General features: G+C 39.8%; 1 protein-coding gene across 1 annotated transcript in view; it reads left to right on the top strand.

Annotated features, from left to right (window-relative positions):
• LOC138930844 (uncharacterized) overlaps positions 1 to 27,557 on the top strand; it is a 66,268-nt gene that overhangs the window by 16,671 nt on the left and 22,040 nt on the right. The window contains exons 4-5 of the mRNA XM_070291237.1: positions 14,513 to 14,618; positions 23,144 to 23,266. Coding sequence (XP_070147338.1) covers positions 14,513 to 14,618; positions 23,144 to 23,210 — 173 coding nt within the window. The 3' untranslated portion in view covers positions 23,211 to 23,266. The remainder of the gene's footprint in view (positions 1 to 14,512; positions 14,619 to 23,143; positions 23,267 to 27,557) is intronic.

Genomic DNA, 27,557 nt, shown 5'->3' with positions numbered 1-27,557 from the left:
AGATATGAATTCTAAAGTACATTAATAAAACAGTTTTAAGTAACTACAAACTTCAACTACTTAGAATGTATGATTTAGAGTAAATGTCAAAGATTATTGATGCTATGTTATAAGCTTCCATGTTTTGGGAAAGAAATATGTAAAGGGAGATAATATTCAACCCTGGTGGTACTTCATTCCAAGAGATATTGAATCAAATTAACAACCACAACCACAGCGGACTGTTTTTGTCTCCCCACAAGCTAAAACGTGGGGGAATGCAGAAAGTGACTGCTGTTTTGTATGGGCTTTTTTAAAGGGTGATGAAAATATTCTAAAGCTGTGGTGATGGTTTTACAAGTTTTAAAATATACCATATAAACTACTGTATTGTACTCTATTTTAAAGGGTGAGTTTTATGGCACATGGATTCACTCAATAACTTTGTTTTTTCTACATGCTCAAGGATACATCAGGAAGAAAAAACTGTAAAGAAAAAAGGAGTTGAATACCACGACGGCCCAGGGAAAGTAAGGAGGGTGGTGGGGGAGGACAGAAGAGAGGAAGGAGAGGGACATGCATTGCTGACTACTTCTCCCCTCCTCCATTCAGTATACATGTGCACACACTTGCACACATACGCACGCACACACACATGCAGGCACACGCACACACGCACACACACTCTCTCTCTCTCTCTCTGTGATAACCAGTGACAAGCAACTGGCTGAGTTCTGTTACGGAGAAAACCATAACTGCTCTGTTTCCTGACAAGGTCTCCTGCTCTTGTAAATGCTGACCTTGCTTGCTAAATAGTTGGTCTTTGTTAATGAGGTTTTTCCTTCTGCTCTCGCTTTTTAATTTTTAAAAGCAAATTTTAATAACTAGTATACAGTCTGTGTCACATCTTCTTTAATTTAAGTCATGCTCTGTGGTATCTGTAAAGTCATATTCATTTTATTCTGAAAAATATCTGCTTCTGAATCTTTCTCAGTGTAAGTATTATAGTTACCTTATCAAGTCAAGTAAATATTTCACAAGTATTACAGGGTTGAACTCTTACAGTCCAGGCTTTATAGGTGTTCTCTTGGCTTCCTTTTTCTTAAGCCTTCTTATTAACTCATAAGGGCTTCCCAAGTGGCACTAGTTATAAAGAACTCGCCTGCCAATGCATGAGTCTAAGAGACTCGATGGATGGGAAGATCCCCAGGAGAGGGCATGACAACGCACTGCCATATTCTTCTAGAGAATCCCACGGACAGATGAGCCTGAGAGGCTACAGTGCATAGTGTTGCAAAAACTAGGACACAAGTAAACCAACTCAGCATGGCACACACTGACTCACAGACACTAGCAGCTTAATTTCAAAAAAAGATGATAGACCTCTACATTTTTATATAGAAGTAGAGGGAGAAGGATTCTGAAAACTAACTTTCTTTCTTTCTAGCTGAATTTTATTAACTGGCAATAAGTCACTGTATCAAAGTCTTAGTCATTTGCCCAACTTTTTATTGTCTGTATATTACATTCTGGGAAGTAGAATCAAAGTCAGGAATTATCAGTGACATAGTCTGAAGACAAATGTTAAATAGTCTGAATGGATAGGAAGACTGTCCTCTTGAAAAGCAAAGCAGTCTCCCTAAGAGAGAGATGGAGTGATAGCTACTTCCCCCCTTTTTCTAACTGTAACTTGACTTTTCTCTTTATTGAAGATCCGAAGTGCAAGCCTGAGTCTCACCTTGTGGCTTATCAGCATCATGGGCTGCAGCTGTAGCTCCACTCGTATTCTTGCTTGCTGTGGACTTTTCACTGCAAGGTGTCTGGCTATTGCTCTCTCTCATTGAAATGTGAAAAACACCCAATGATGGTCTTTTCACATTAGCACTTGAAGTAGAGTCTAAAGGAAATAGATGTAAAGTGGTGTTTTCATCTCTCTGTGTAAAAGGAGCAAATATGCGTTTGGTATAATCAGTCATACTTTCCTCTGAAGTTTCAGATAATATTTCAGTAGGTAGGTCTTCTCCTGGAGAAATAATGGAAAGGCTCCAAGGGAAATCAATCTCAGTTCCATGCTTTGGTGTGGAGATCCTCTGTGGGGAGGTCCTCTGTGTGAAAATGGATTCGCTTTGTGGATGGCCAAGCCTGGCATCGGGAAGGCTGGAGTCATCTTGAAATTCATCCACTGTTTGAGGGCCGAGTGTAGACGCTGAAGGAACAGTGCTAGAGGACTTCTGACTGCCACTGCTTATTGTGATCGTCTTACTGCTGTTAGAGGAAATCTTCTCCTGAGGGCGCTCTGGCACCTCAAAGACGTCCTGACTGTAAAATGGAACCTGAAGCTCGGAACTGTGTGGCTGTTTCTTTTTCCCTCTAGATTTCCTCTGTTTGGTATTTGTTTGCGTTATCAGTTTGACAGCTACATACCTCTCAGGTCCTGGTGGAGCGTCCCTGATCGAAATAACTGACTTGCTCTCTTGAGCCCCAGGGACGAAGTCATCATCACTATCAGAAAAAGAACGACGAAACTGTGGCTTTTTCTTCTTGAGCCTAGCCGAAAACTGCTTCTTTTCTTGTCTTCGTTTATTCCTTTTTGCTGTGAGCTCACTGGTTAATTTCAGATTTTCTTGTTGGATATCATAAGATTCTTGCTGTAGCGTATTTCTGTTCGTTTCGTTTAGTGTTGAGCGATCACATACTTCCGCGTTTAATTGACCTCTCAGGTCATGGATAGGGTCATTCAGGGCTCTCCGCTGCTCCGTAAACTCTTTAATTCTGGATATGGAGCCTGTCCACCTCCCGTCTGACAATCGCTCTTTCCTCAAACTGGTTCCTTTCCCCTGAAGTCCGCGTGGCTCTCTGTCATGGAGCTCTTTTAGTGTTTGCCAGGTTTTTTTAAAATCTTCAGAAGACACATCACAGAGGCTAATCTGTATTTTATCTCCTTCGGAAGAGTTCTGCCCACTTTCCCTGTCTTCTTCACCCACGTCCCCTGCCTTCATCTTGATTCCCTGACTGGGATTGGGAAACAGTGGAGACAGGCACCACCAAAAAATGGCGGAAGGGCCCCCGACGGGATGAGCGTTTAAACTCTTGTACAGACCTGTGAAGCGGCCTCAGGGCACTGAGTGGGCGATCGGGCGGGCAAGAGGATGGATCGAAGACGGCTCGGGGTGGACAGGAGAGTGCGGTTCGGGGCCTGCAAGGAGACACCAGCCTCCTTTTGCCGAGAAGGGTGAAGGCACATGGGAGGGAAGATGGCGCCTTCAAGGCACCGTGTGCCGGACCGGAGATTCGAGAGCCCAGAAACGCAATGACTTCTGGGAAAGCCCCACGGAGCTGAAGTCCGTCCCAAAAGGCGGGGGTGGGGGTTGGGGGTGTTGAAACTTACTCCTTGGTTTATTTTTGAAACAAATTAATTTGACCCAATTTTAGCATCTTTCTTCCTGACAGACAGTATTTTATAATCATTGAAAAGCACAAATACCCATGGTCATTAGAAAGTTGGATGTAAAGTCAAAAGCCATGCACTCTTTCCTCCCTGTCACCCCTCCATCTAGGCAACATTGCTTAGTCGTCCATTCCTAGATTTGGAGTCTCTCGGGAGACTGGCAATTCTGTAACTGATTACTGTTGCCACTCATGCTAGAGCTTTGCTGGTGGCTCAGTAGGTAATGCGGGAGAGCCAGGTTCAAACTCTGGATCGGGAAGATCCCCTGGAGAAGGAAATGCAACCCACTCCAGTATTCCTGCCTGGAGAATTCCAGGGATAGAAGAGCCTAACACATGAATTTTCAAATATTATTTGTTAAAATGCAAAGTATGGTAATATAGGACTAAGATGCTACTGTTTTTCTTCCTAGAGTGTGTTTGGTTCACTTTAGATACATGGGGCAAAGAATCATAGCAAGGTAATTCCCATAGCCCTGCAATTTCCTCTTGTTTTCTTCTCTTCCAACAGAGGGCAGTCTTAATCATGCCATGCAAAACCTAGATGCTTCCTTTTGAGTTAGCCTTAAGATACCCATGATTTATTGAATGCTTCTCAACTCAAAGTTGAAATTAACCTGATGGGAAGTGATACGTTTTTAAAAGTTTTCCAAAAGGTAAAGTTAGACTGATGTGCACAGTTTCCGGTCTAATCCTAGAACAGTTGCTTGTCTCTACTGAGGCTCGTGAGAAAGGGCTAGATCCAGGGGAAGGCAGGAAATCATCAAGTGACGACAACTGTCAGGTCTGTACTTTTGTTACCCACTCCAGTGTTCTTGCCTGGAGAATCCCAGGGACGGGGGAGCCTGGCGGGCTGCCGTCTATGGGGTCGCACAGAGTCGGACAGGACTGAAGCTACGCAGCAGCAGCAGCAGCAGCAGTACTTTTGTTTACAACCTATCAGTACTCACTTCAGTTACTAATGTAAACAGAAATCCCCAACAGCAATTGAGACAGATGCTATATATTCTTTCTTTCTTCTTTTCGCTGTGTATGTCTTAGTGGAATAAATACTTAAGGAAACGTTTGTGTGACCCTAAGGAAAAGAGTACTTGCTTATTTCGAATAGATATGTTTCAGAGGTAGAGTTAGTCATAAAGGAACTTAAATAGATTTCTTTTCTCTTTTAAAATAACTTTCATAGCACTTGGAAAAACTAAAGAGGCAGTTTGGATGGGGTTTATTGCTGAGTCTCTGGGACATCCTAATAATTCAGATGACAATTTCTAGTGTCTCCCCAGCACTGGGAACTGGTTGGGAACTGCTATGGTAACTACCACCATCAATCTTAATCACTAAGATTCTGCTGACCTGCCCTCTGTGTTTAGTAGAGGATGGACAAAGGCTTTTTCCTCAGTGCTTGTATTACCCAGTTGTTAATTTTTTAATGAAACCCTAAAATTCAAGGAGAACAAAATAAAAATGTGGAAATAGACATGTTTATCGAGTAAAAAAGTTCTGATCCAAGTTTAACTCCGGCCCAGAGACAGATTAGATAGGCCTCATTCTTAAACAGCTAACTTCAGGAAACCACCCCCCTCCCCGCCCTCCACCCGAGTCTCTGAGTGTCCCTCTCACTGTTTTCTCTGACTCTTGCCTTTCCTTATCTCTTGAGAAAAAGACGGAGAATTATTGGAGTATTGTCCAGTCTACTCTGATATTTTTGAGGAGAGGAAGGAAAGTAAGAAATTTCTCTAAATTCCTTACTTGTATTCTTGTAGTATAAGCTATTTTAAATACATGGTAAGCATCATACAGTTTCCAGTGATGTCTCATTTAAGCCAAATAATAGTTGGTAGGATATTGAGCATAGCACAGTGTTTATGTGGAAATCTAGTCATTTATTAGTTTAAAAAAATATAACATTGAGATACAGTATTAAAGTACTTCATTTCCTAACTTTAACCTTTATTTTAGAGTGCATAATGCCTGGCTGTCAAAACACTTTGGAGTAACCTGAAAATCACAAACCATGCCAGCTCTGTGAAACAGATCAGGAATAATGCAGGCCAGGCTTCAGCATCTTAATAGCCTGGAAAGTTTATTTACACTTAATCACAGTCAGTGCAAAATGTAGGTAGGGTACTCATTTGAAACAGACATTAATACTATTTAACCTAAATCACCAGTACAGCTGGAGATCATTTTACATACATCAATACATTTGCATATCTGTTTCTGTAGTCATTTCATCATATGTGAATATAAGATCAAATATGCATGGATTATTTCTGGCAATTTTAGTTAATAGTGAATTCTTAGTTTAATATGAAGGAGATTAATTTTCTCATTGAACTATTATAATTATGTGATTTTACAGTCAATATCCTTTATCTGTACTTCAATGAAAATAATGAATCTGAATAAAACAGTATATATAATATTTGTTTAGAATGACTATTTTTCATTTAGTGATTTTTTAAGGGGTTACCCATGCTGAGCTGTCTGCAGAGGTAAATGCTATTTTGACAAAGACATATTTCACACAGGTTGAAATATTAACAAGTTCAATAGGAAGCTAGAGGGTTATATAAATGAAAGCTATTCTCTGAAAGCAAATCTTAATAAAAAGTGAAAGAGTGAGAGAATGTTCTTTACCAGACAGTCCTTTAGAGGTTGCATAAGAGGAAGCAAGCAGAACTGGCTTTGTGATATGGACTTATAATAAACACAAATGTCTTGAGCAGATGGATGCTGAGCGACTAGATTCAGGACCTTTCAAAAAAAAAATGGGAGTGGTACAGCCTTCAGCTTTGCTCTTTGTCTCTTGTAACAATGTATTGAACCTGTGTCTTTCAGTTGGCCCAGATGCTTTGTTTTCCTTCTGATTTAGAAACAAGTCTCACACCACTGGCATCATTGAAAACATCAGGCCATAGGGAACCCCTGTACATAACATAGCTGCTTTTCTATGATTTCTCATTTTTGCACATATAATGAGCAGCACAGCCTAAAATGCCTTCCACGTTATTTCTTAGGTACATACCTAGATCATCACTCACATCTTGTCTATAAAGAAGTAGGCACCTATTTATTTGCTACAGAGCTGTTGATACAGAACTGAAGTAAACAATAGCAGAATTGATTAACCCAGATCGTATTTGATAAAGGAGTAAATACAGCGAAACTCATTAAGTCTGCAGGTACTGAGAGCCTGGTGTCTTTGCTTGTCTCTCTCTCTGAGTCTTTGGGAGAGACAGTCATTCAAAACTGATATGTGAATCCCTGTGTCATACAGTTTTATTTCCCTTTTTTTTTTTTTTTTTGTAATCTCAGGTTCTACAACAACTGAAGCAAACATTTTCCATCAGGCACTTCTTGAAGAAAATACTGCTACCGAAGTTTCCCTAACAGTGATAGATACCATATCATTTTTCACTCAGTGTTTCAAGGTAAAAATGAAAAGGTAGTATTTAGTCAATATCATTGCAAAAAAAAAAAAAAAAAAAAACCACAAAAGTCAACTAGGCAGATGAAGCTTAGTACAGTAGAAAATCCCCCAGCAAGCAGTCAGGAAACTGGGGTGGCAGACCTAGTGTGACCTCAAGAAATCACAGAGACTCAGCCTTAAAATGAGAGAGTTGGACTGTTAATAATTTGTTCCTTATTCTCCTTCTCTGTTAGTTTTGTGTTTAAAAACAGGTTTTTTTCATACTTTTATGAAAATATCCAGTCATTTTTAGCCCAAATTATGATTGAGTCTGTTTATCCAAATACCCATTGAAATGAGGTGTCTTGTGAAGCCAGAAGATGTCCAGGCAGGCTGGCTGGCTGGCTTCCCTTGTCAGGTGCTTGTTGGTTTTACTCAGATGCTTGCCTCTCAGTACAAAGCATCATTGCTAGGATTAAAAAAATAGAAGAAGAAGAAATTGAAAGCAGTTATCTTGCAGGGTTGTTGAAGGTGTAAAATGAGATAATGGATGTTAGAGAGCTCTGAAGAAACACTATATAACTATGAGCTTTGCTGAGTTGCTCAGTTGTGTCTGACTCTTTGGGACCGCATGGACTGTAGCCCAAGAGGCTCCTCTGTCCCTGGGATTCTCCAGGCAAGAATGCTGGAGTGGGTTGTCATTTGCTCCTCCAGGGGATCTTCCCAACTGAGAGACTGAACCCAGGTTTCCCACATTGCAGGAGGATTCTTTACCTGCTGAGCTACCAGGGGAACCCATATAACCGTAATGTGAGGTAACAGTAGTGGGAGAAGTCAAAAGTGAAAACTCTTGCTGGCTTTTCATCTGAGTTACACAGATTTTTTTCTTTTCTTTCCCCTTCTCAAAGTAATTCAGTTAATTGCTCAAGCCTCCAGATTGACTATGGAAACCAGGCCTGTGCTTTTCAAAGAGGCTTATAAGGGAAAACTAAATCAGATACTAATTAGAAATAAGCTGCAGTATCCTTATATGAAGAATTAAGTTTGTTCTGGTTAAAATGCAACCCAAATTCATTTTTTACTATGCCAGTAAATAAGACACTTGGTTTCATGGTTTGCATTGTATTTCTTCCCCCTGTTCAGACATTTCTTACTGATGTAACATACATCTCTTGGTAGATGACAGGCACTATCCTAAGTGATTTAGAAATATTCGCTCCTTTTTTATTGTGGGACTGGAGGTAGAAAAGGGGACTGCAGATGGGCACCACGGATCTTTTTGAGATGATGGGAATGACTAGATTGTAATAAATGGACAACTCTGTAAATTTACTAAAAATCATCAAATGATAAATTTAAAATCGGTAAATTTTGTTGTATGTAAATAAAACCTCAATCAAAGTAAAAGAACAAATGAGAACTGACCTTTGATTCTCACACTAGCTTTGCAATGTAGATGCTGTTATTTTTCCCATTAATTTTTGTTTTCCTTGTTTAGCTCCATGGGTCTTAGTTGCAGCACTCAGGACCTTTGATCTTCTCGGGATGCAGGATCTTTTCATTGTGGCATGCAGACTCCTAGGTGCAGCGTGTGGGATCTAGTTCCTTGACTGGGGTTTGAACCTAGGCCCCTCATGTTGACAGTGCGGAGTCTTAACCAATGGACCACCAGCAACGTCTCTATGTTTCCCATTTTAAAGTGAGAGAAGTGAAGCTCACAGGGAACTTAATGTCACATAGCTACTTGGTAGCAGATCCGGATTGTGATCTTGCCGATTATCATGAGTCCATGCTTCTAAACACTACCCCATTCCTTTAAAAAAGTAGACTAAGGAAATAGCCAGAAAGATGGAGCACCATCCCGGGATTCTATCATCGTTACCAATAAATCTGTTACAGTTGCATATTGTTTTGGCTTTTTTTTTCTAGATCTCATTCTAATGTTTTTTTAATTAAAGGATAATTGCTTTACAGACGGAGAAGGCAATGGCACCCCACTCCAATACTCTTGCCTGGAAGATCCCATGGGCGGAGGAGCCTGGTAGGCTGCAGTCCATGGGTCGCTAAGAGTTGGACCCGACTGAGCGACTTCATTTTCAGTTTTCACTTTCATGCATTGGAGGAGGAAATGGCAACCCACTCCAGTGTTCTTGCCTGGAGAATCCCAGGGACGGGGGAGCCGGGTGGGCTGCCGTCCCTCGGGTCGCACAGAGTCAGAGAGGATTGAAGCGACTTAGCAGCAGCAGCAGCAGTAATTTTGTTAGTACATATGTGCTTTTAAAGTGGAGAACAAGATTAAGTATCAAAAGAAGGCCTTGTTTGAGGCTTCTTTTCCCTGCATCACTGACATGCCTGTGAAATTGCCAGAAAAACAAATACTGAAATTACACACCTGCAGTTAAACTAACAAATATGAAACCCCTCATTGGAAAAGACTCTGATGCTGGGAGGGATTGGGGGCAGGAAGAGAAGGGGACGACCGAGGATGAGATGGCTGGATGGCATCACTGACTCGATGGACGCGAGTCTGAGTGAACTGCGGGAGTTGGTGGTGGACAGGGAGGCCTGGCGTGCTGTGATTCATGGGGTCACAAAGAGTCGGACACGACTGAGCGACTGAACTGAACTGAACTGAAACACAACTAATTAAGGTTTTAGGTGTGTCTTTCAGATATATTAGCTTAATATTATCTCATCTTTTCAATTAGTAGAAATTTGAAATAAGAGTTTTATGTCTACTAAGTAGAAACCTACACCCATTAGATACTGAAGATAGTTAACTATATTAAAGTATTTCCTTAGAATATTTTCAGAGGGGCAAAACCCTTAAAACTAAGCAAAAATCAAGAACTATTTCTCTCCATTATCAGTTCTTAAGCTTTAGAATTATAACTATAGGATTGGAGAAAATAGGAACTGAAATATACAAATTTGCTGTGAATATTTTTAGACATTAGCTTGAGGCAGCCAGCCTGAACAGCAAACAATGTGGCATGTTTCAAGAAGTGGAAACAGTGCTTTTAACCGATCATTTAAATACTGATTTTACAAAACCTTCAAGGGTTGTTGTTTTTTTGTTGTTGTTTCTGAATTTATCCTTCGTAGAAAGCAAAGAGCCCTTCTCTGTGTAGGAAAGAAGGATGTTTTGCATTTTAACAAAAGTAATGTTAAATTTAAAAGTTTACATATTTATTTATAGGTACCATCTATTTTTAAGCCTGGAAAATTCTACTCACTTAAACTAGAAAATCTTATTCTGAAATTGTTGCAGTAGTAAATCCTTAGGGTTTCTCTCCCTTAGCCTCTTTGATTCCAATGATCCGAAACACCTGATTTTGTAAATTTTGTAATGAAAGTATCATAGTCATGCCAATGTAACCACTAGTGTTAAAACACAAGTTAAAATCTTAATCTGTTAACCTGTCTTCCAGTCTGAGAAATCCATAACCTAGGTAAGACCTGGATATTCAGAGTAAATAAAAGTCCATTTGAGTGCAGGACTGAAAGAAAAATTTCCAATTACACTTAAGACAAACTTATTTATCAAAAATAATAGTGCAATTGTAGAACCCTTTGCTTCCTCTCAAATATCCTTTTATGATTAAAAGAAAATCTCTGACATATCAATTGCCAAAATTTTTCGGTTTTCTCAAAGTTCTATGCCATTTCTGTTGAAGTCATCATAAAGCTTTCTTTTTCATCAAGATGGAATGAAACACTACAGCTGACGCATTGGAGACAGATGTTTGCCTGTTTAGAGTTTTGAAGGAAAAAACTAGTTTGTGCCATTGGGTGGTGGGCTGAGTAAGCCAAGACCTGGTTCCCCGGGCATCCCGAGGGGACCCCAGAACAGCAGAGCGCGGCCACTTCTGGATCCTGCTTCTCAGGCTTCAGGCGCTGAACTGAAAGGCAAGGTGGGGAGAGAGGCGCAGCGCTCCCTTCCTCACCCCCACCCGCAGACTTCCTTCTGCCAGAGCTCTGGCTCTTTGTACCAGAGATCTCAGGGATCGCATTTTCTTCCCTTTTCCTAAGTTACCTCTAAGCAGTGATAGGAGGTGTTAGTTACTCCCAGTCCCCAAAATACATGATCAAAAAACGGATCTAAATTTCCTTACTTCTACTTTGTCTGCAAACCTCAACATGTTCGAGGTGTCATTCTCTGGAGACTAGACTCCTGTACCTCTTCCTCTTGTCTTCCTGAGACAGTGCACAGCTGTTTCCCCCAGGGTAGACAAGAATCAAGTGTGCATTCTTCCACCACCACAGAGCCTCCGAGATTCAGCAAAGCTTCAGGCCTGTAGAGCTCCTCCATCACCCCAGGAAAAGGAATCTCCTTTCCCATAGAGTCTGTTCTTGTCATGCCTTATAGGGTAATGTTGGTCCCTTTCCCAAGTCTCTATACCCAGGATCTGACAGCTTCCGTTCTGCGTAGCGTTTCCTTTCCTCAGTTCCTTCCCAGTCACAGCCTTTCCCCTTTAGCCCTCCACTTGAGGCTCTTATGTGCTAATCCTCTTCTAACTAGCAGTCTTATTTTAGCAAGGGTAGCTTTCCCACCCTCCAAACTCTCCTCCACTTTGTTCACGGGACCATTTGTGCTCAAGGTAGTGGTCTAGTTGGACAGTTTACATCTTGCTTGCCCTAGGATAACATCAGGAAAACAGAAGCCACAGCTCTGAAGGGCAGAATCAGGAATCCAGGTCACATTCCAGAAAGATTTAAAGCAGACTCTTCAAGACCATGTGACATAATGCTCCATAGGGCTACAGAAGAGCCCTCACACATTTACACTGGCCTAGATTTAGTAACTTGTTTCATCTGAAACAAGACTAAAGGGAATCAAAGTTTTCCCCAAGCATTTTGAAGACCCACAAAAAAGAGTCCTCTTATCATTGGATAGTTTGGTGGGGTTGATAACTTAAACAAGGACATATATATTTATGTATATGCATATGTGTGTGTTTGTGTATATATATGTGCTTGTCTAATTGGAGATATATCATCAGGCGTAGGAATCAACATAATGCATTTAGCAAGAAGTGTGGACTCTTAAGCTGAAAAAATCCTTTAGCGTACACCGGATGATGTAGATCAGAGAGTCCAAAAGTGGCTCTCAACCTGTTTGTTTCTGGCAGGAACCATAGTTTACCCTCCCTCTACTTGAGATACACATCGAAAGACCCTTTCCTGAGATGCTTTGGCCCCTTTTTATCCTCTCCTGAATCCTGGCCTTTTCTAGAAACCCTGGATGTGGGAATCATTTAAAATAATAATATCCTCAGAGTAGACAGAATTTTTCCCCCAGTCATGGATGTAGCTGCCTGAGCCCTTCAGGGGGTTGACTCTTTTCCTTGTTAAGGACTACATTCTTTACCTGTTCTTGAATTTGGGGGCCCTCTGCCTTAACTGCCTAACAAACCCTTCACTTCATGAATCAAGTGGGATGTTTTCTCCTAAATTTCAAAAAGTTCTCACAATGCACTGCTACTCAACGAGTGTCCCATAGACCAAGCCATGATACATGACCCTTTTTCCATCAGAATGCTGAAGAATCTCAGTATGAGGTTTGGCTTTCTTACAGCTTCCTTCTTCCTTCTCCAGCCTCTAACACCAGGAAGCTTACCAAATATTTAGTCGTGAGAACATCATCATTTCTAAGCATCACTATTAGATTGTAGAACAGTAGATGGCAAAAGCTGTTTGTCCCCTTTGCGACCAGTGATTTTCTACTGACTAGCAGCTTCTGTTATAAGGAGACTGAATTTTCCTTGAAAGAGACAACCTACTAATATAGGGGTAAATGCAACCACAGCAAGATTGTTTGGACATGTTCCTAAGTGCAAAATCTGTAGGGCAACCATGTGGCCTTCTATCCCCAGACTCTTGTTTCATGGTAACAGTTTGGTCCACAATCCTACAGCAATAGTTTTCAGCTGGGGCTCACTACTTAACCTCCCAGTGGTCTAACAGCAGTCACTATACCAACTGCTAGCAACTATTTAATTTTATCTTCAGAAACCTAGTTTACTAATTGGTAGCTTTGGTAAAACAAATTTATTAAACACTTGTTGTATGTTAGGTACCACTCCAAACACTTCACATTTCATTGAGTTCTTATAAGTAGTTCTTATAAGTCATCTGTTTTACAGATACAGTCCTAGAGAGAGAAACATGTCTAAAATCACACAGTTAATGATAAAACTGGGTCTGTCTAAGTTCAAAAGCTCTGGTTCTTCCAGTGCCCCATCCTGTTTCTCTGAGGATGCCTCATCCCTGGCATCTGTTTTATTTCCTTTCTCTCTTTACAAGCCCCAGGGCGCTTTTCCAATTCTCCAGTAAAACTAGGAACTAGAGATGATTACAAAAGCTCATTCAATGTTTACCTGAAAAGTACATGCCCTCTTTGTTTAGGTGACAGAAGATAAACATACACAGGATCAAAGTGTTAATAATTTTTAGACTATATTCAGTTCAGTTCAGTCGCTCAGTCATGTCCGACTCTTTGCGACCCCATGAACCGCAACCCGCCAGGCCTCCCTGTCCATCACCAACTCCCGGAGTTACCCAAACTCATGTCCATTGAGTCGGTGATGCCATCTAACCATCTCATCCTCTGTTGTCCCCTTCTCCTGCCTTCAGTCTTTTGCAACATCAGGTTCTTTTCAAATGAGTCAGCTCTTCGCATCAGGTGGCCAGAGTATTGGAGTTTCCAGGTTCAACATCAGTCCTTCCAATGAACACCCAGGACTGATCTCCTTTAGGATGGACTGGTTGGATCTCCTTGCAGTCCAGGGGACTCTCAAGAGTCTTCTCTAACACCCAGTTGAAAAGCATCGATTCTTCTGCACTCAGCTTTCTTTATAGTCCAACTCTAACATCCATACATGACTACTAGACAAACCATAGCATTGATTAGATGGACCTTTGTTGACAAAGTAATGTCTCTGCTTTTTAATAGGGTGTCTAGGTTGGTCATAACTCTCCTTCCAAGGAGTAAGCATCTTTTAATTTCATGGCTGCAATCACCATCTGCAGTAATTTTGGAGTCCCCAAAAATAAAGTCAGCCACTGTTTCCCATCTATTTGCCACGAGGTGATGGGACCAGGTGCCATCCCAGCAATCTTGCTTCCAGCTTGTGCTTCCTCCAGTCCAGAGTTTCTCATGATGTCAGCCGGGTGACTATATACAGTCTTGACGTACTCCTTTTCCTATTTGGAACTAGTCTGTTGTTCCATGTCCAGTTCTAACTGTTGCTTCCTGACTTGCATAGAGGTTTCTCAAGAGGCAAGTCAGGTGGTCTGGTATTCCCATCTCTTGAAGAATTTTCCACAGTTTATTGTGATCCACACAGTCAAAGGCTCTGGCATAGTCAATAAATAGATCATGTCAGGAAACTTTTACTATACCAAGCATTGCAGATGAGGGATAGTCAGAGAATGAAACTTATTTGTAAGTACCTTGAGCTCATCATTTGGGGAAAAGATTGGTAGGATATTAGTAGATAGATATAATTGGTTTAAAAAGTTTTTTTTTAATAACAGAAAATTGCACTTATGACTTTGTTCCTTCCCCAAAGTATGTGTTTATTTTTTAAAGATAGGTAATCCATGTAAGTCTGTCTTTCATTTACAAAACACTTTTAAAAAGTAAATTTGCTTCACTGCTTTTTATTTACACAGAATTATTCCCTAATGGATGTTCAGCCTTCAAGAAAATTACTCCCAACAAAGATGAAGAAGGAGCAATGAAGGAGGATGCTGGAATGATGGATGTCCGTAAAATGAAGTAAGACTTCAGGGCCTGCATTGTCAGTTAGATAAATGTAACTTCTTTAAAATATTTACATTAAGAAATTATTAGAGCTAACTCAATTTGAAAGGTAACTAAGGGTTGATGGGACTTCCTTGGTGGCTCACACGACAAAGTGTCTGTCTACAACGCAGGAGACCAGGGTTCGATCCCTGAGTTGGGACGATCCCCTGGAGAAGGAAATGGCAGTTCACTCCAGTACTATTGCCTGGAAAATCCCATGGACAGAGGAGCCTGGAGGGCTACAGTCCATGGGGTCTCAAACCATCGGACACGACTGAGCAACTTTGCCAAACTTTGCCAAGGGTTGATGAACTATAAGGATTAAAACTACCCAGGGATCAGATGTTCGTTTTTGAAATGTGGAGCCCTATCTCTGCAACGGTTCTTTCTGTCTGGTTTTAGAAATGTACCATGTATCATCATCCAATCACCTTCCCAGTAACCAGATCACAGGTACCATACTTTGAAGACATCTCCATAAAAAATAGAGTTAACAGTGTAACAGCTGAAGAGAGGAGGCTTCCAGGTGTTTTAAAGATGGGAAATTTCTGCTCTGAGCTTCATATGGATAGTAAACACCTGAAGTTGTCACTCGCTCAATAAGGCTTTGCACTTGGTGATAGAAGAGGTATAAAATAATTAGATATGGCTGATCCCTGACCTCCAGAGTCTACCTAAAGAGACAACCCCCCTACACAAAATGGAGAAAAGCAAGACAGTGCCATTTGAATAATACAGACAATATGCAGAGTCAAAGGTGAGAGATAGCTTTGGGCTGAGGAGAGTTAGGACTAGAGAGAGGTTTAAAGAACGAGGATACCCTGAAGTTGTTTCAGCAGCAGCAGAGAATAGCTGGGATAAAAGGGAATAGGTGGGAAAGGGTAAGGCGTATTTTAGGGGGCAGAGTAAATGGATCATTTTGGCTAAGCCATTGGGTTCTCATAGGAAAGAGCAGTAGTGGAGGTCTGAATTGGAGAAACTTTGAATGTCTGGACTTTATTGATTAGAATGTTGAATTGCTGTCAAAGGTTTTTGAGCAGAATAATAATAAGATGAAATGAAGCAGGAGGAAAGGTTAAATTGGTGGTAATGTGGGAAATGTATTGGAGGTTGATGGATGGCGGCTGGGGGCAGAGGCTGGAATGTGGCCTGCCCTAAGTGTCCAAATGTGAAGAAGCCAGACCTAAACCCAGCTTGTGACAGGTTCAGGGACCACTGAGGAAAAGAGGAAGACTTGCTGGCTATATAGGAGAAGAGTCAAAAGTAGCACTGAGATTTCAGGTTTGGATATTTATAGAGAAATGATGGATGGATGATTTTACAGGGAAGGTGATGAATTCCATGTTTTGATGAGTGTTGAATTTGAAGTATCAGTAGAAGGTTATTGAAATGGAAACAACATCAGGTCATTAGACATTAAGAACTGAATCTAAAGAGAGAGATCAGGGTTGTGGAGCTACATCTGGAAGTCATAGCTGTGTGAGAAGCAAAGCACACTGATAATGGGAGATAATATAGCAAGTGAAGACCAGAGAACCAAGAACTGAATCACAGTGACGTTCACATTTAAGGAATGTGAAGACCAAACAGAGAAACAACAAAAGGAGGGAACTGAAGTGCTTGCAGGCCCACAGAAATGAATTTTTTTAAGGTAGTATTAAGAAACATAAAAAGCAGCAGCTTAAAGTAATAGAGACACACTTGGTACTCTATGAACTGTATTTTTTAAATATAAGCACTTTCAAGCTAGCTCTGGTCCATTTCGCTAAAATGATCTATGCCTAGATGCTTTACCTCCTACCCCCTTTTTTTTCTGCCTACTACTTCTCTATGACTCTCTCCTCAGCAGTATAACTAGAGGCACGGATGTAGAGAGCGGACTTGTGGACACAGTCGGGGGAAAGAGAGGGTGGGATGAATTGAGAGAGTAGCATTAAAACATATACCTGACCATATGTAAAATAGATAGCTAGCGGGAAGTTGCTGTATACACAGGGAGCTCAACCCGGTGCTCCGTGATGACCTAGAGGGCTAGGAGCTGGGGGTGGGAGGCAGGCTCAAGAGAGAGGGTACACACACACACACACACACACACACACACACACACACACACACACTTAATGACTGACTCATGTTGTGTGCCAGAAATGAACACTACATTGTAAAGCAATTATCCTCCAATTAAATAAAAAAAAGATTCATAAGAGTAGGAGCCCATCTAGCCTCAAAAATGCTGGAGTGGGTTGCCATTTCCTTATCCAGGGCCTCTTCCCGACCCAGGGATCAAAACTGAGTCTCCTGCATTGTAGGCAGATTCTTCAGCGTCTGCACCACCAGGGAAGCTCCAAATGATTAGCACATAGTATGAAATCAGTAAATATTTCTTTAGTGAAAAATAATAAAATGAAGATAATAATACTATCCTGGTCACTTCACAATAAACATGAAGGTTCTTTATAAGTGATTAGGTGCTACATAAATGTCAGGCTTTATCACTGACCAACTGGATAGTAAACTTGGCTTTTACTCCCAGAACTTAAAAGAGTTGATGTTTAAAACGTGTTTGCTGGATCAATTAATCATAACAGAGAATCAGATCCTTGAATTTTAATCCCAGTTCATTGCTTGACTGTGAAGCCTGGGGTAAATTAATTCATTTTGGGGGTTTTAGTTAGACTTAGATGATTTTCATGTAAGATGTCCAGTTTGTGTGGGCTCAGAGCAGGAAGATTCCAGGGAGTTCATGGGAGATAAATGGATTAGCACAACTGCAGTTATGTCCTTTTTTCCAAACAGCAGCTTCAGCTTAGTCATAGAAGTGGCCTTAAGCCTGACCCTTTTTTGTACTCCAAGGGAAAGTAGTAATATGTCTCATTACTCAAGAACTATAATCAGTTTCCTATGTAAACACATTTGTTGGAACTCTTTTGTGTTCTACAGTAATAATTTATATGTGCTTTTCACATATAAATATGTGAAATATGATAGAATATGATAGAAATATGATAGAATCATATTCTCCATAGTGTCATTTTATGTTTCAGTTTATATAATAGGGCTTCTTCCTCGTGCCCTAGCCAATGGAAAATAACTGCCACTGATTTACAAGTTTTATTGAAGTGAAAGGTACAAACTATTGTTCATTTAGTGGCTTCTTTAAGTAGGTGAATTAACCCATTAATAATTTAATTTGTTTTTAAGACTGCATTTCTGACTTTTGAGTTGAAATAGTTTTAAAGATAAATTAGTATACAGTAAAATGCACACATATTAGGTGGACAACTTGATGAATTTTGACAGTTGTCTACACCCATATAACGCCATGGTAACACATTGTCACGAGAGACCAAAAAGTAGAACATGTGCATTAGCCCAGAAAGTTCCATTGCACCCAGTTCCCGTCAGTCTGCCCGGCCCCAATATCTGATGTAGATTACTTTTAACAGTATTTGGTGTCATAAAAATGAAATCATTCAGTATCTACCTTTTGTATCTGCCTCTTTTGGTTGGCAGAAATTTTTTGAGATACATCCATGTTGTGGAGTAAATCAGAAGTTCTTCTCTATGGCTAAATATTCTGTTCTCTCGATATAACATTTTAAAACCCATTCTCCTGTGGAAGGATTTTGGATTGCTTCCAGTTTGGGACTGTTATGAATAAGGCTGCTTTAAACATTCTTATCTGTGACCTTTTATGGACATATGCTTTACTTTTTCTTGAGTAAATACCCTGCTGGTTCCTTGGGAAGTTTCATATGTAACTATATGAAATTGTCAGTTTATAAAAGAGGTTGGGCCATTTTATATACCAACAGTGGATGACAGTTCCAGCTGCTTCACTTCCTCACCAGTATTAGCTGTTGCTAATCTTTTCATAATTTGCCATCCTAGTAGACAGGAAGTGGTATCTCACTGTGTTTTCATTGTATTTCTCTAATGCCTAATGGTGTTGAGCATTTTTCACACAGTCTTTGTCTATTATTTATCTTTTGTGGAATGTTTATTCAATTCTTTAGCCCATTTTAGAAAATACATTATTCTTCTTGTTGTTGTTGTTTTATGGGGATTATTTCTATATTCTGGATATAAGTCCATTGTCAGATATATGTGCTGCAGATTATTTACCAGTGTTGGATTCGTTTATATATTTTCTTCACTAAGTCTTTTATTGAGCAGAAAGTTTTGGTTTTGATAAAGTCCAATTTACTTTTTCTTAATGGTTTATTTGTCTGGGTGGGCTGGGGTGGGGGAGTATATTTGGTCTGAGAAATCCTTGTTTACCTCGAGACTGTGAAGATGTTGCCTGATATGTTCTGCTATGAACTTTCTTCCTGAGTTTTATGTTTTGGTCTATAGTCTCTTTAGAATTCATTTTTGAGCATATAATGAGATAGAAGTCAAGATTCATTTTTTGTAGACAGGTATTTTACATAGGCCACACCATTTGGGGAGAAATAAATCTTCTTTTACCCCTGCTGAATTGCTTTGGCACCTTAGTTAAATTTCAGTTCTTTATATGTTTGTGATCTATTTCTAGACTCTGTTTTGTGCCACTGATCTATTTGACCATGTTGATACCAATATCACACTGTCTTGATTGCTGCAAGTTTGTCAGTTATGGAATAATATAGTGTTAGTCCTTCAACTTTGTTCTTTTTCAAAGTCACTTTGGCTATTCTGTATCCTTTGATTCCCATATAGAATTTCAGATTATCTTTTCTCTTTCCTCAAAATAGCCTGCTGGAAGCTTTGTTGAGCTTTTGTTACATTTATATATCACTAGGTGGAGGATGGATAGCTTGAACAATACTGAGTCTTTCAATCAAGTCTTGTTTAGGTTTTTAATTCCACCCAGCAATATTTTGTGCTTTTTCAGAGTAGAAGTCCTTTTCTGGATATTTTGTTAGATAATGGATGTTCCGATGCTACTGGAAATAGTATTGTTTGGGTTTTTAATCTTATTTTTCAATTTGTTGTTGCTAGTATCCATAAAATGGAGAAGGCAATGGCAGCCCACTCCAGTACTCTTGCCTGGAGAATCCCATGGACGGAGGACCCTGGTAGGCTTGGTCCATGGGGTCGCTGAGAGTGAGAACACGACTGAGCGACTTCACTTTTACTTTTCACTTTCATGCATTGGAGAAGGAAATGGCAACCCACTCCAGTATTCTTGCCTGGGGAATCCCAGGGACAAAGGAGTCTGTTGGGCTGCTGTCTATGGGGTCGCACAGAGTCAGACACGACTGACGCGAGTTAGCAGCAGCAGCAGCAACAGCAGCAGCAGCAGCAGCAGCAGCAGCAGCATACATAAATACAGTGATTCTGTATGGTGATCTTATGATCTGCAACCTTGCTAAATCCTCTTACTTGTTTTAGTAGTTTGTATATTCCTTAGGATTTTCTCCATACACCATCATGTCATCTGCACAGAAAGATAGTTTCACATTTCCTGATCTCTTTCCCTTCTCTCTTTCTTTCTCTCTTGCCTTCTTACACTGGCTAGCACCTTCAGCACAATAATGAATAAAAATGATAAGAGCAGACAGTTTGTCTTGTTCCCAAATTGAAGAAAAGAGTGTTCAGCCTGCAGGTTTTTAATAAATGTTCTTTATCAGATTGAGAACAATCTCTTCAATTCCCTGTTCTGGGTGGATTCTTTTTTAACATTGCAAAGGGATATTGAATTTTTGCAAATTCTTTTTCTGCAACTATTGCTAGACATCACGTTTTTTCTCTTTTATTCTGTTTACATGGCTCTTTCTATTTATATTGGATTTTTTCCTTATTGTAAACGAACTTTACATTCCTGGGACAAACGTTACTAGTTTTTAATAGATTCTTTTTTTATTTCCCCAGAGTTCCTCCTTTCTACTATTGATAGAAAATTTAGCTATTAAATGTTAATATATAGATTATTCAAGTAGCAACATTTAATGAACATCTATTTACTACCACCCTGCTAGTGACTGAAAAATACAATATAATAAATGTGTTGTCCCTACACTTAAAGAGTCACAGCCTACTTGTAAAGTCAGATACTTATATAACGGGCAAGTATAGTGATAAATATCCACCCAATGTAGTATCACAGTAAGAAAAATAGGCCTCTTGTGTCACTACTCTGTGTTAATCAGGCGAAGGATCCTGGAAGAGGTGAAATCTAACTTTTCTTACAGGGTTAACTAAGTGAAAGGGATTAAAGGACACGAGGGTACAGAGTGGACAAAGGCACAAAGTTAAGACAACACCATGGTGCTTCCGAGAAACTAATAGTAGTTCATCAGTGCTGGAGCATAAAGTACAAGGCTAGCTTGAGGAGTGATGATTTTATAAACTATCAGCCAGATCGCTGCAAACCTTATATGCCAAATGAAGGAATTTGTCCTTAGTTCTGCAAATGATGGGGAGCCGTGAGATTACAAGGGAAGAGGGATGTAGTCTGGTTTGGATTTTAATCAAAACCCTATGACAGATGTGTAGAGGATAGATTTGAAAGTGCCAAGGCTGGAGGCAGGAAGATCTGTTAGAAAACAATAATGACATCTTGAACCTTAGCAATGAGTGTAGAAATGGAGAGGAAGGGTCAGATCTGAGAAATATTTAGGAAGTGAAAGTGGCAGAACTTGATGATAGAGGATGAGTCAAGACTGAGAGTGTATTAGTTTCCTAGAGTTGCCATAACAACGTACACAAACTGGGTGATTTAAAATAATAGAACTTTAGTATACTGTATTGGTGTTTTTCTTTCTGGCTTACTTCACTCTGTATAATTGGCTCCAGTTTCATCCATCTCATCAGAACTGATTCAAATGAATTCTTTTTAACGGCTGAGTAATACTCCATTGTGTATATGTACCACAGCTTTCTTATCCATTCAGTATACTAACACATATATATGGAATTTAGGAAGATGGCAATGACGACCCTGTATGCAAGACAGGAAAAAAGACACAGATGTGTATAACGGACTTTTGGACTCAGAGGGAGAGGGAGAGGATGGGATGATTTGGGAGAATGGGAATTCTAACATGTATACTATCATGTAAGAATTGAATCACCAGTCCATGTCTGACGCAGGGTGCAGCATGCTTGGGGCTGGTGCATGGGGATGACCCAGAGAGATGTTATGGGGAGGGAGGTGGGAGGGGGGGTCATGTTTGGGAACGCATATAAGAATTAAAGATTTTAAAATTAAAAAAATAATAATAATAATTGTAAATCAATGTTAAAAAAAATAAAAATAAATAAAATAATAGAACTTTATTGTCTCACAGTTCTAGAGTCCAGAGGTTGGAAATCAAGGTGTCAGCAGGGCCCTGTTCCCTCTGAGACTCTGGGTAGCAGCCTTCCTTGCCTCCCCCTAGCTCTGATGGTGGCTGTTGGTCTTGGATTTCCTTGGCTCGTAGCGACATTGCTCCAGTCACTGCCTCTGTAGTCACATGGTGCTCTCCCTGTTTGTCTCTGTCCTTTTGGAGTAAGGCTTACCCAGTAAATCACTGCTGCAAGTAAGTCACTCAAGTATGACATCAACTTCACTCATCATTATCACCAGTGACCCTATTTCCAAATAAGGTTACATTTGGAGGCAGTGAAAGTTAGGGCTTCAGCGTATCTTTGTGAGGGACACAGTTCAACCTATAACAAAGAGTAAAGTCAAAAGTGCTTTTAGTTTTCTAGTTCAGAGTCTATAGGATATGACCCCTGGCTAGGTAGGAAGTGCAAGGGAAAGAGGTAGTTTAGAAAAAAGATGAATTCAGAATTGACTACAGGGCATACTTTAAGAGCCATTGTAGCAGTCACTTCTATAGGTCTGAAATTCATCTCTTTAAGATAGAAACAAACTGTTCAGACTTATCGATAGTATGAGTAATTGGCATCACCCTTTCATTGTTGGGAACATGAGATGATGGTTGTTTTATAGAAGCTGTTATTATGGCAAAGAGATCTCTATCTTGAGGTATTATATTATCATTCTCACTAGTTTTGGAACCAACAGATAGGAAGGAAGCATTGTTGACCAAAATCACATCATTTAATGAACACTGATGTCACTGATGCAGCAGCTTGAAAATTGTGAAATTCCCTTAAGACTCTATTAACTGTGTGTAAACATAATTTTAGTAGGAAGCAAAAATCATGGACATTTATATGCTTAGTGGAATTTACCCTGCTAGACATTTAATATCCTCAGTTTGGAAAATACTTCTCAACATGTTACCATGTGTAATTATGGTTAACATCTTGATTATATGCAAAACAAAGTACGTAGTAGTTTACTATTGTCAATATTCATTTCATACTTTTAAGAATGTGGTTTCAATACCAAATATTTCAAGTATGTCATTTAGAAAATATAGTCACACAACAATACTCCTTCTGTACATTTCCTTAAATGTAGTACATTCTGTTTTTTATTCATTTGAAATAGTTCAAATTGCATTTGCCCAGAGCTCTAAAAGTATCTCTAATTCCTCATTACATTTTTTTTCTCAATGCAGGAAGTTTTGCTGGAGTTGCTGGAACATTGTGTGGATGGCTTATGGAAAGCAGAGCATTACGAAGTAATTTCTGAAATTTCCACGTTGATCATTCCAATTTATGAGAATCGTCGAGAGTGTGAGGTAAGTAACTGATATGTTTGCATCATTTACCTATATATTTTATTTTGGTCTTAAGTTGATATCTTTAAAAAAACACTGAAATGCACTAAAATTACAGTCCTTCCTTATATTCATTTAAAATTTCCAAATGAAATTAAGGATGCAATGTTTAAAATCTGTATTAGAATTAACATTATGCCAGTTGTTCCTACAGCATTTTTACTAGCAATCTCCCCTTCTCCACTCATGGCAGAGAATAATCCATGTTGTCCTCACTAAAAACAAAAAGTTACTGGATTTCCATGATGTCTGGGAAGAGATATAGGTGTAATTCTATGCTTTCCAATTTAATGGTGAGACTAAAGTTGCTAGCAGATGACAGTAGTGGAGATAATAAGTTACTAGGAATTACCCTTTTATTTCATGCAAAGATGGGCTCGATAAAGGACAGAAATGGTATGGACGTAACAGAGGCAGAAGATATTAGAAGAGCTGGCAAGAATACATGGAAGAATTGTACAAAAAAGATCTTCACCACCCAGATAATCATGATGATGTGATCACTCATCTAGAGCCAGACATCCTGGAATGTGAAGTCAAGTGGGCCTTAGAAAGCATCACTACAAACAAAGCTAGTGGAGGTGATGGAATTCCAGTTGAGCTATTTCAAATCCTGAAAGATGATACTGTGAAAGTGCTGCACTCAATATGCCAGCAAATTTGGAAAACTCAGCAGTGGCCACAGGACTGGAAAAGGTCAGTTTTCATTCCAATTCCAAAGAAAGGCAATGCCAAAGAATGCTCAAACTACCGCACAATTGCACTCATCTCACATGCTAGTAAAGTAATGCTCAAAATTCTCCAAGCCAGGCTTCAGCAATACGTGAACCGCGAACTCCCTGATGTTCGAGCTGGTTTTAGAAAAGGCAGAGGAACCAGAGATCAAATTGCCAACATCTGCTGGATCATGGAAAAAGCAAGAGAGTTCCAGAAAAACATCTATTTCTGATTTATTGACTATGCCAAAGCCTTTGACTGTGTGGATCGCAATAAAGTGTGGAAAATTCTGAGAGGGATGGGAATACCAGACTACCTAACCTGCCTCTTGAGCAATTTGTATGCAGGTCAGGAAGCAACAGTTAGAACTGGACATGGAACAACAGACTGGTTCCAAATAGGAAAAGGAGTATGTCAAGGCTGTATATTGTCACTCTGCTTACTTAACTTCCATGCAGAGTACATCATGAGAAACGCTGGACTGGAAGAAACACAAGCTGGAATCAAGATTGCCGGGAGAAATATCAATAACCTCAGATATGCAGATGACACCACCCTTATGGCAGAAAGTGAAGAGGAGCTAAAAAGCCTCTTAATGAAAGTGAAAGAGGAGAGCGAAAAAGTTGACTTAAAGCTCAACATTCAGAAAATGAAGATCATGGCATCCGGTCCCATCACTTCATGGGAAATAGATGGGGAAACAGTGGAAACATGTCTGACTTTATTTTTTGGGGCTCCAAAACCACTGCAGATGGTGATTGCAGTCATGAAATTAAAAGACGTTTGCTCCTTGGAAGAAAAGTTATGACCCACTTAGATAGTATATTCAAAAGCAGAGACATTACTTTGCCAACTAAGGTCCATCTAGTCAAGGCTATGGTTTTTCCTGTGGTCACGAATGGATGTGAGAGTTGGACTGTGAAGAAGGCTGAGCACTGAAGAATTGATGCTTTTGAACTGTGGTGTTGGAGAAGACTCTTGAGAGTCTCTTGGACTGCAAGGAGATCCAACTAGTCCATTCTGAAGGAGATCAACCCTGGGGTTTCTTTGGAAGGAATGATGCTAAAGCTGAAACTCCAGTACTTTGGCCACCTCATGAGAAGAGTTGACTCATTGGAAAGGACTCTGATGCTGGGAGGGATTGGGGGCAGGAGGAGAAGGGGATGACCGAGGATGAGATGGCTGGATGGCATTACGGACTCGATGGATGTGAGTCTGAGTGAACTCCGGGAGAAGGTGATGAACAGTGATGCCTGGCATGCTGCGATTCATGGGGTCGCAAAGAGTCGGACATGACTGAGCGACTGAACTGAACTGAAATGAACTGAGGAGCTTTTCCAGTTTTGTCTGCCACATAAATCTTTGATCAAGGGGAATTACTAAAAAAGAGTAGTATAGCTGTTACCACCAGCACTCAACAGGACTTTTTATATTCAAAAATCTGAGTCTGTATCATAATTTTTCACCCCTGCTATGCTGGAAAGGGGTGCTTTAAGACTTAGCCATTTTTAAAAGCAAAGCAATTTATCCTTAAACATATGTAGCAAGTAGTCTTTCATTGTAGATGGGTCCAGGAGTGAAAATATACATTTAATGTTATCTGTCTAGTGTTCTAATCTCTTCTCCAAATTGGCTCTTATCAAACTCACTTTTTCTACCTGGGTTCTGGGTCTTCTTACTCTTTGCCCTGCTTTTGCTGTATATGGGGACATGCCTTAAAAATCATAGTGGATTTCAAGTGATTATATTAAAAAGTGAGTTAAGTAATTAAATCTATGTCCTGCTGATGACAAACAATAGCTTATGAGACAAGACAAGAATTGGCATTACTCTTTCCGTCAAAGCATTGCATCCTAAGAACCTTTGTAAAAGTTCCAAAGTACCTACTCTCTTACTCTTAAGTTGAAGACCAGGTTATTAGAAACCCAGAGAACATTCTGCTACTCACTTGACTAATAGGGATAAAAGAAAAATATATATTCCCTACACATTAAAGGAAACAATAGATTCTATTGGGGAGCTATTCCTATTTCCTTGTAGAGAGGCAAGGGTCTGAATAGATTCCGAACCATCCTGCATGGGATGAAGTAATTTTTCAGTGTTCCTTATGGGGTGGGCTGAATAGTCTCAGCCACAGCAGCCATTAAGGAAGGAAAACTTCCCTCAAATTGACTTGAACTGCAGAAGACAGTATGGAAAGAATGTGAAAGAAAGAACATCTGCTTCTGGGCTCCCCTTTTAGCATTGAAATGAAATTCACCAGCATACAGTGAACCGTTTTCTAGTTTGCAGTTCAGTGGCATTTAGTGTAGTCTTAATATTATGCTCCAACCACCTCTCTCTAGTTTCAAAAGATTTTTATCATCCGATGTAAAACTCCATCTCCTTCAAGGAATCACTCTTCACCCCCTCACTCACCCCACTGGTGACCACTAATCTGCTTTCCATCTATGGATTTGCCTGTTCTGGACGTGTCATAAAAAAGATGAATGCAAGGTGTGACCTTTTGTGTCTGGCTTCTTTTACTTAGCATAATATTTCGAGGTTCATTCAAATTGTAACCTATATCAGAACTTGATTCCTTTTTCATGGCTGAATGATATTCCATGGTATGGCTACATCAAAATTTGTTTGTATGTTTGGGTTGTTTCCACATTTGGGCTGTTATAAACAGTGCTGTTCTAAACAGTTATGATAGGTTTCTATGTGGGCATGTTTTTGTTGATCTTGGAAAAATACCTAAGAGGGGAATTGCTGAGTCACAGAGTAATTCTATTGACTTTTGAGAAACCACCTAATTGTTGTCCCTTTTATCTTCCTACCAGCAGATCTGATTGGCAGTGGTATTTGGGGGTTCTTTTTAGAACCTAGTGAATGTGGCATCCTAGTGAATGTGAAATGGTGTCACACTGTGGTTTTGCTTTCTATTTCCTTAATGACTAATGATTTTGAACAGCTTTTCATGTCTTTGTTGGCCATTTTTATATAGTCTCTGGAGAGATGTCTATTCAGGTCCTTTGCTCACTTATTTTTTTATTTTTTTACTTTACAATACTGTATTGGTTTTGCCATACATAGACATGAATCCACCACAGGTGTACATGAGTTCCCAACTCTGAAACTCCCTCCCACCACCCACCCCATATCATCTCTCTGGGTCATCCCAATCTTTGCTCACGTTTAAATTGGGTTGTTTGTCATTGTGTTGTTGATCTATGAGAGTTCCTTATATTTTTTGGATAAGAAAACATCAGATGTGCGATTTGCAAACATTTTCTCCTGGTCTGTATGGTGTCTTTTCACATTCTAGATAATGTTTTTTACATAGTACAGTCCCTTTTCTGAGTGTGTAGAAGAATATATTTTTTGGAAGTGTCTGTGAACTTGTTATAAAAGTGTTCCTCACTCAGGCTTTTACTGTTTTTTTGTGTCTGCATTTTACTTTCCTCTTCTACAGTGTTTGCATGATCGTTTATTCCCATCTTTCCACTTTAGGGCTCAAGCACACCATTTTGCTTCTTTTTCAGCTACAATA

This window comes from Ovis canadensis, chromosome X (genome assembly GCF_042477335.2).
Source record: "Ovis canadensis isolate MfBH-ARS-UI-01 breed Bighorn chromosome X, ARS-UI_OviCan_v2, whole genome shotgun sequence".
Taxonomy (NCBI): domain Eukaryota; kingdom Metazoa; phylum Chordata; class Mammalia; order Artiodactyla; family Bovidae; genus Ovis; species Ovis canadensis.
This window is presented reverse-complemented; position numbering and strand designations above follow the sequence as displayed.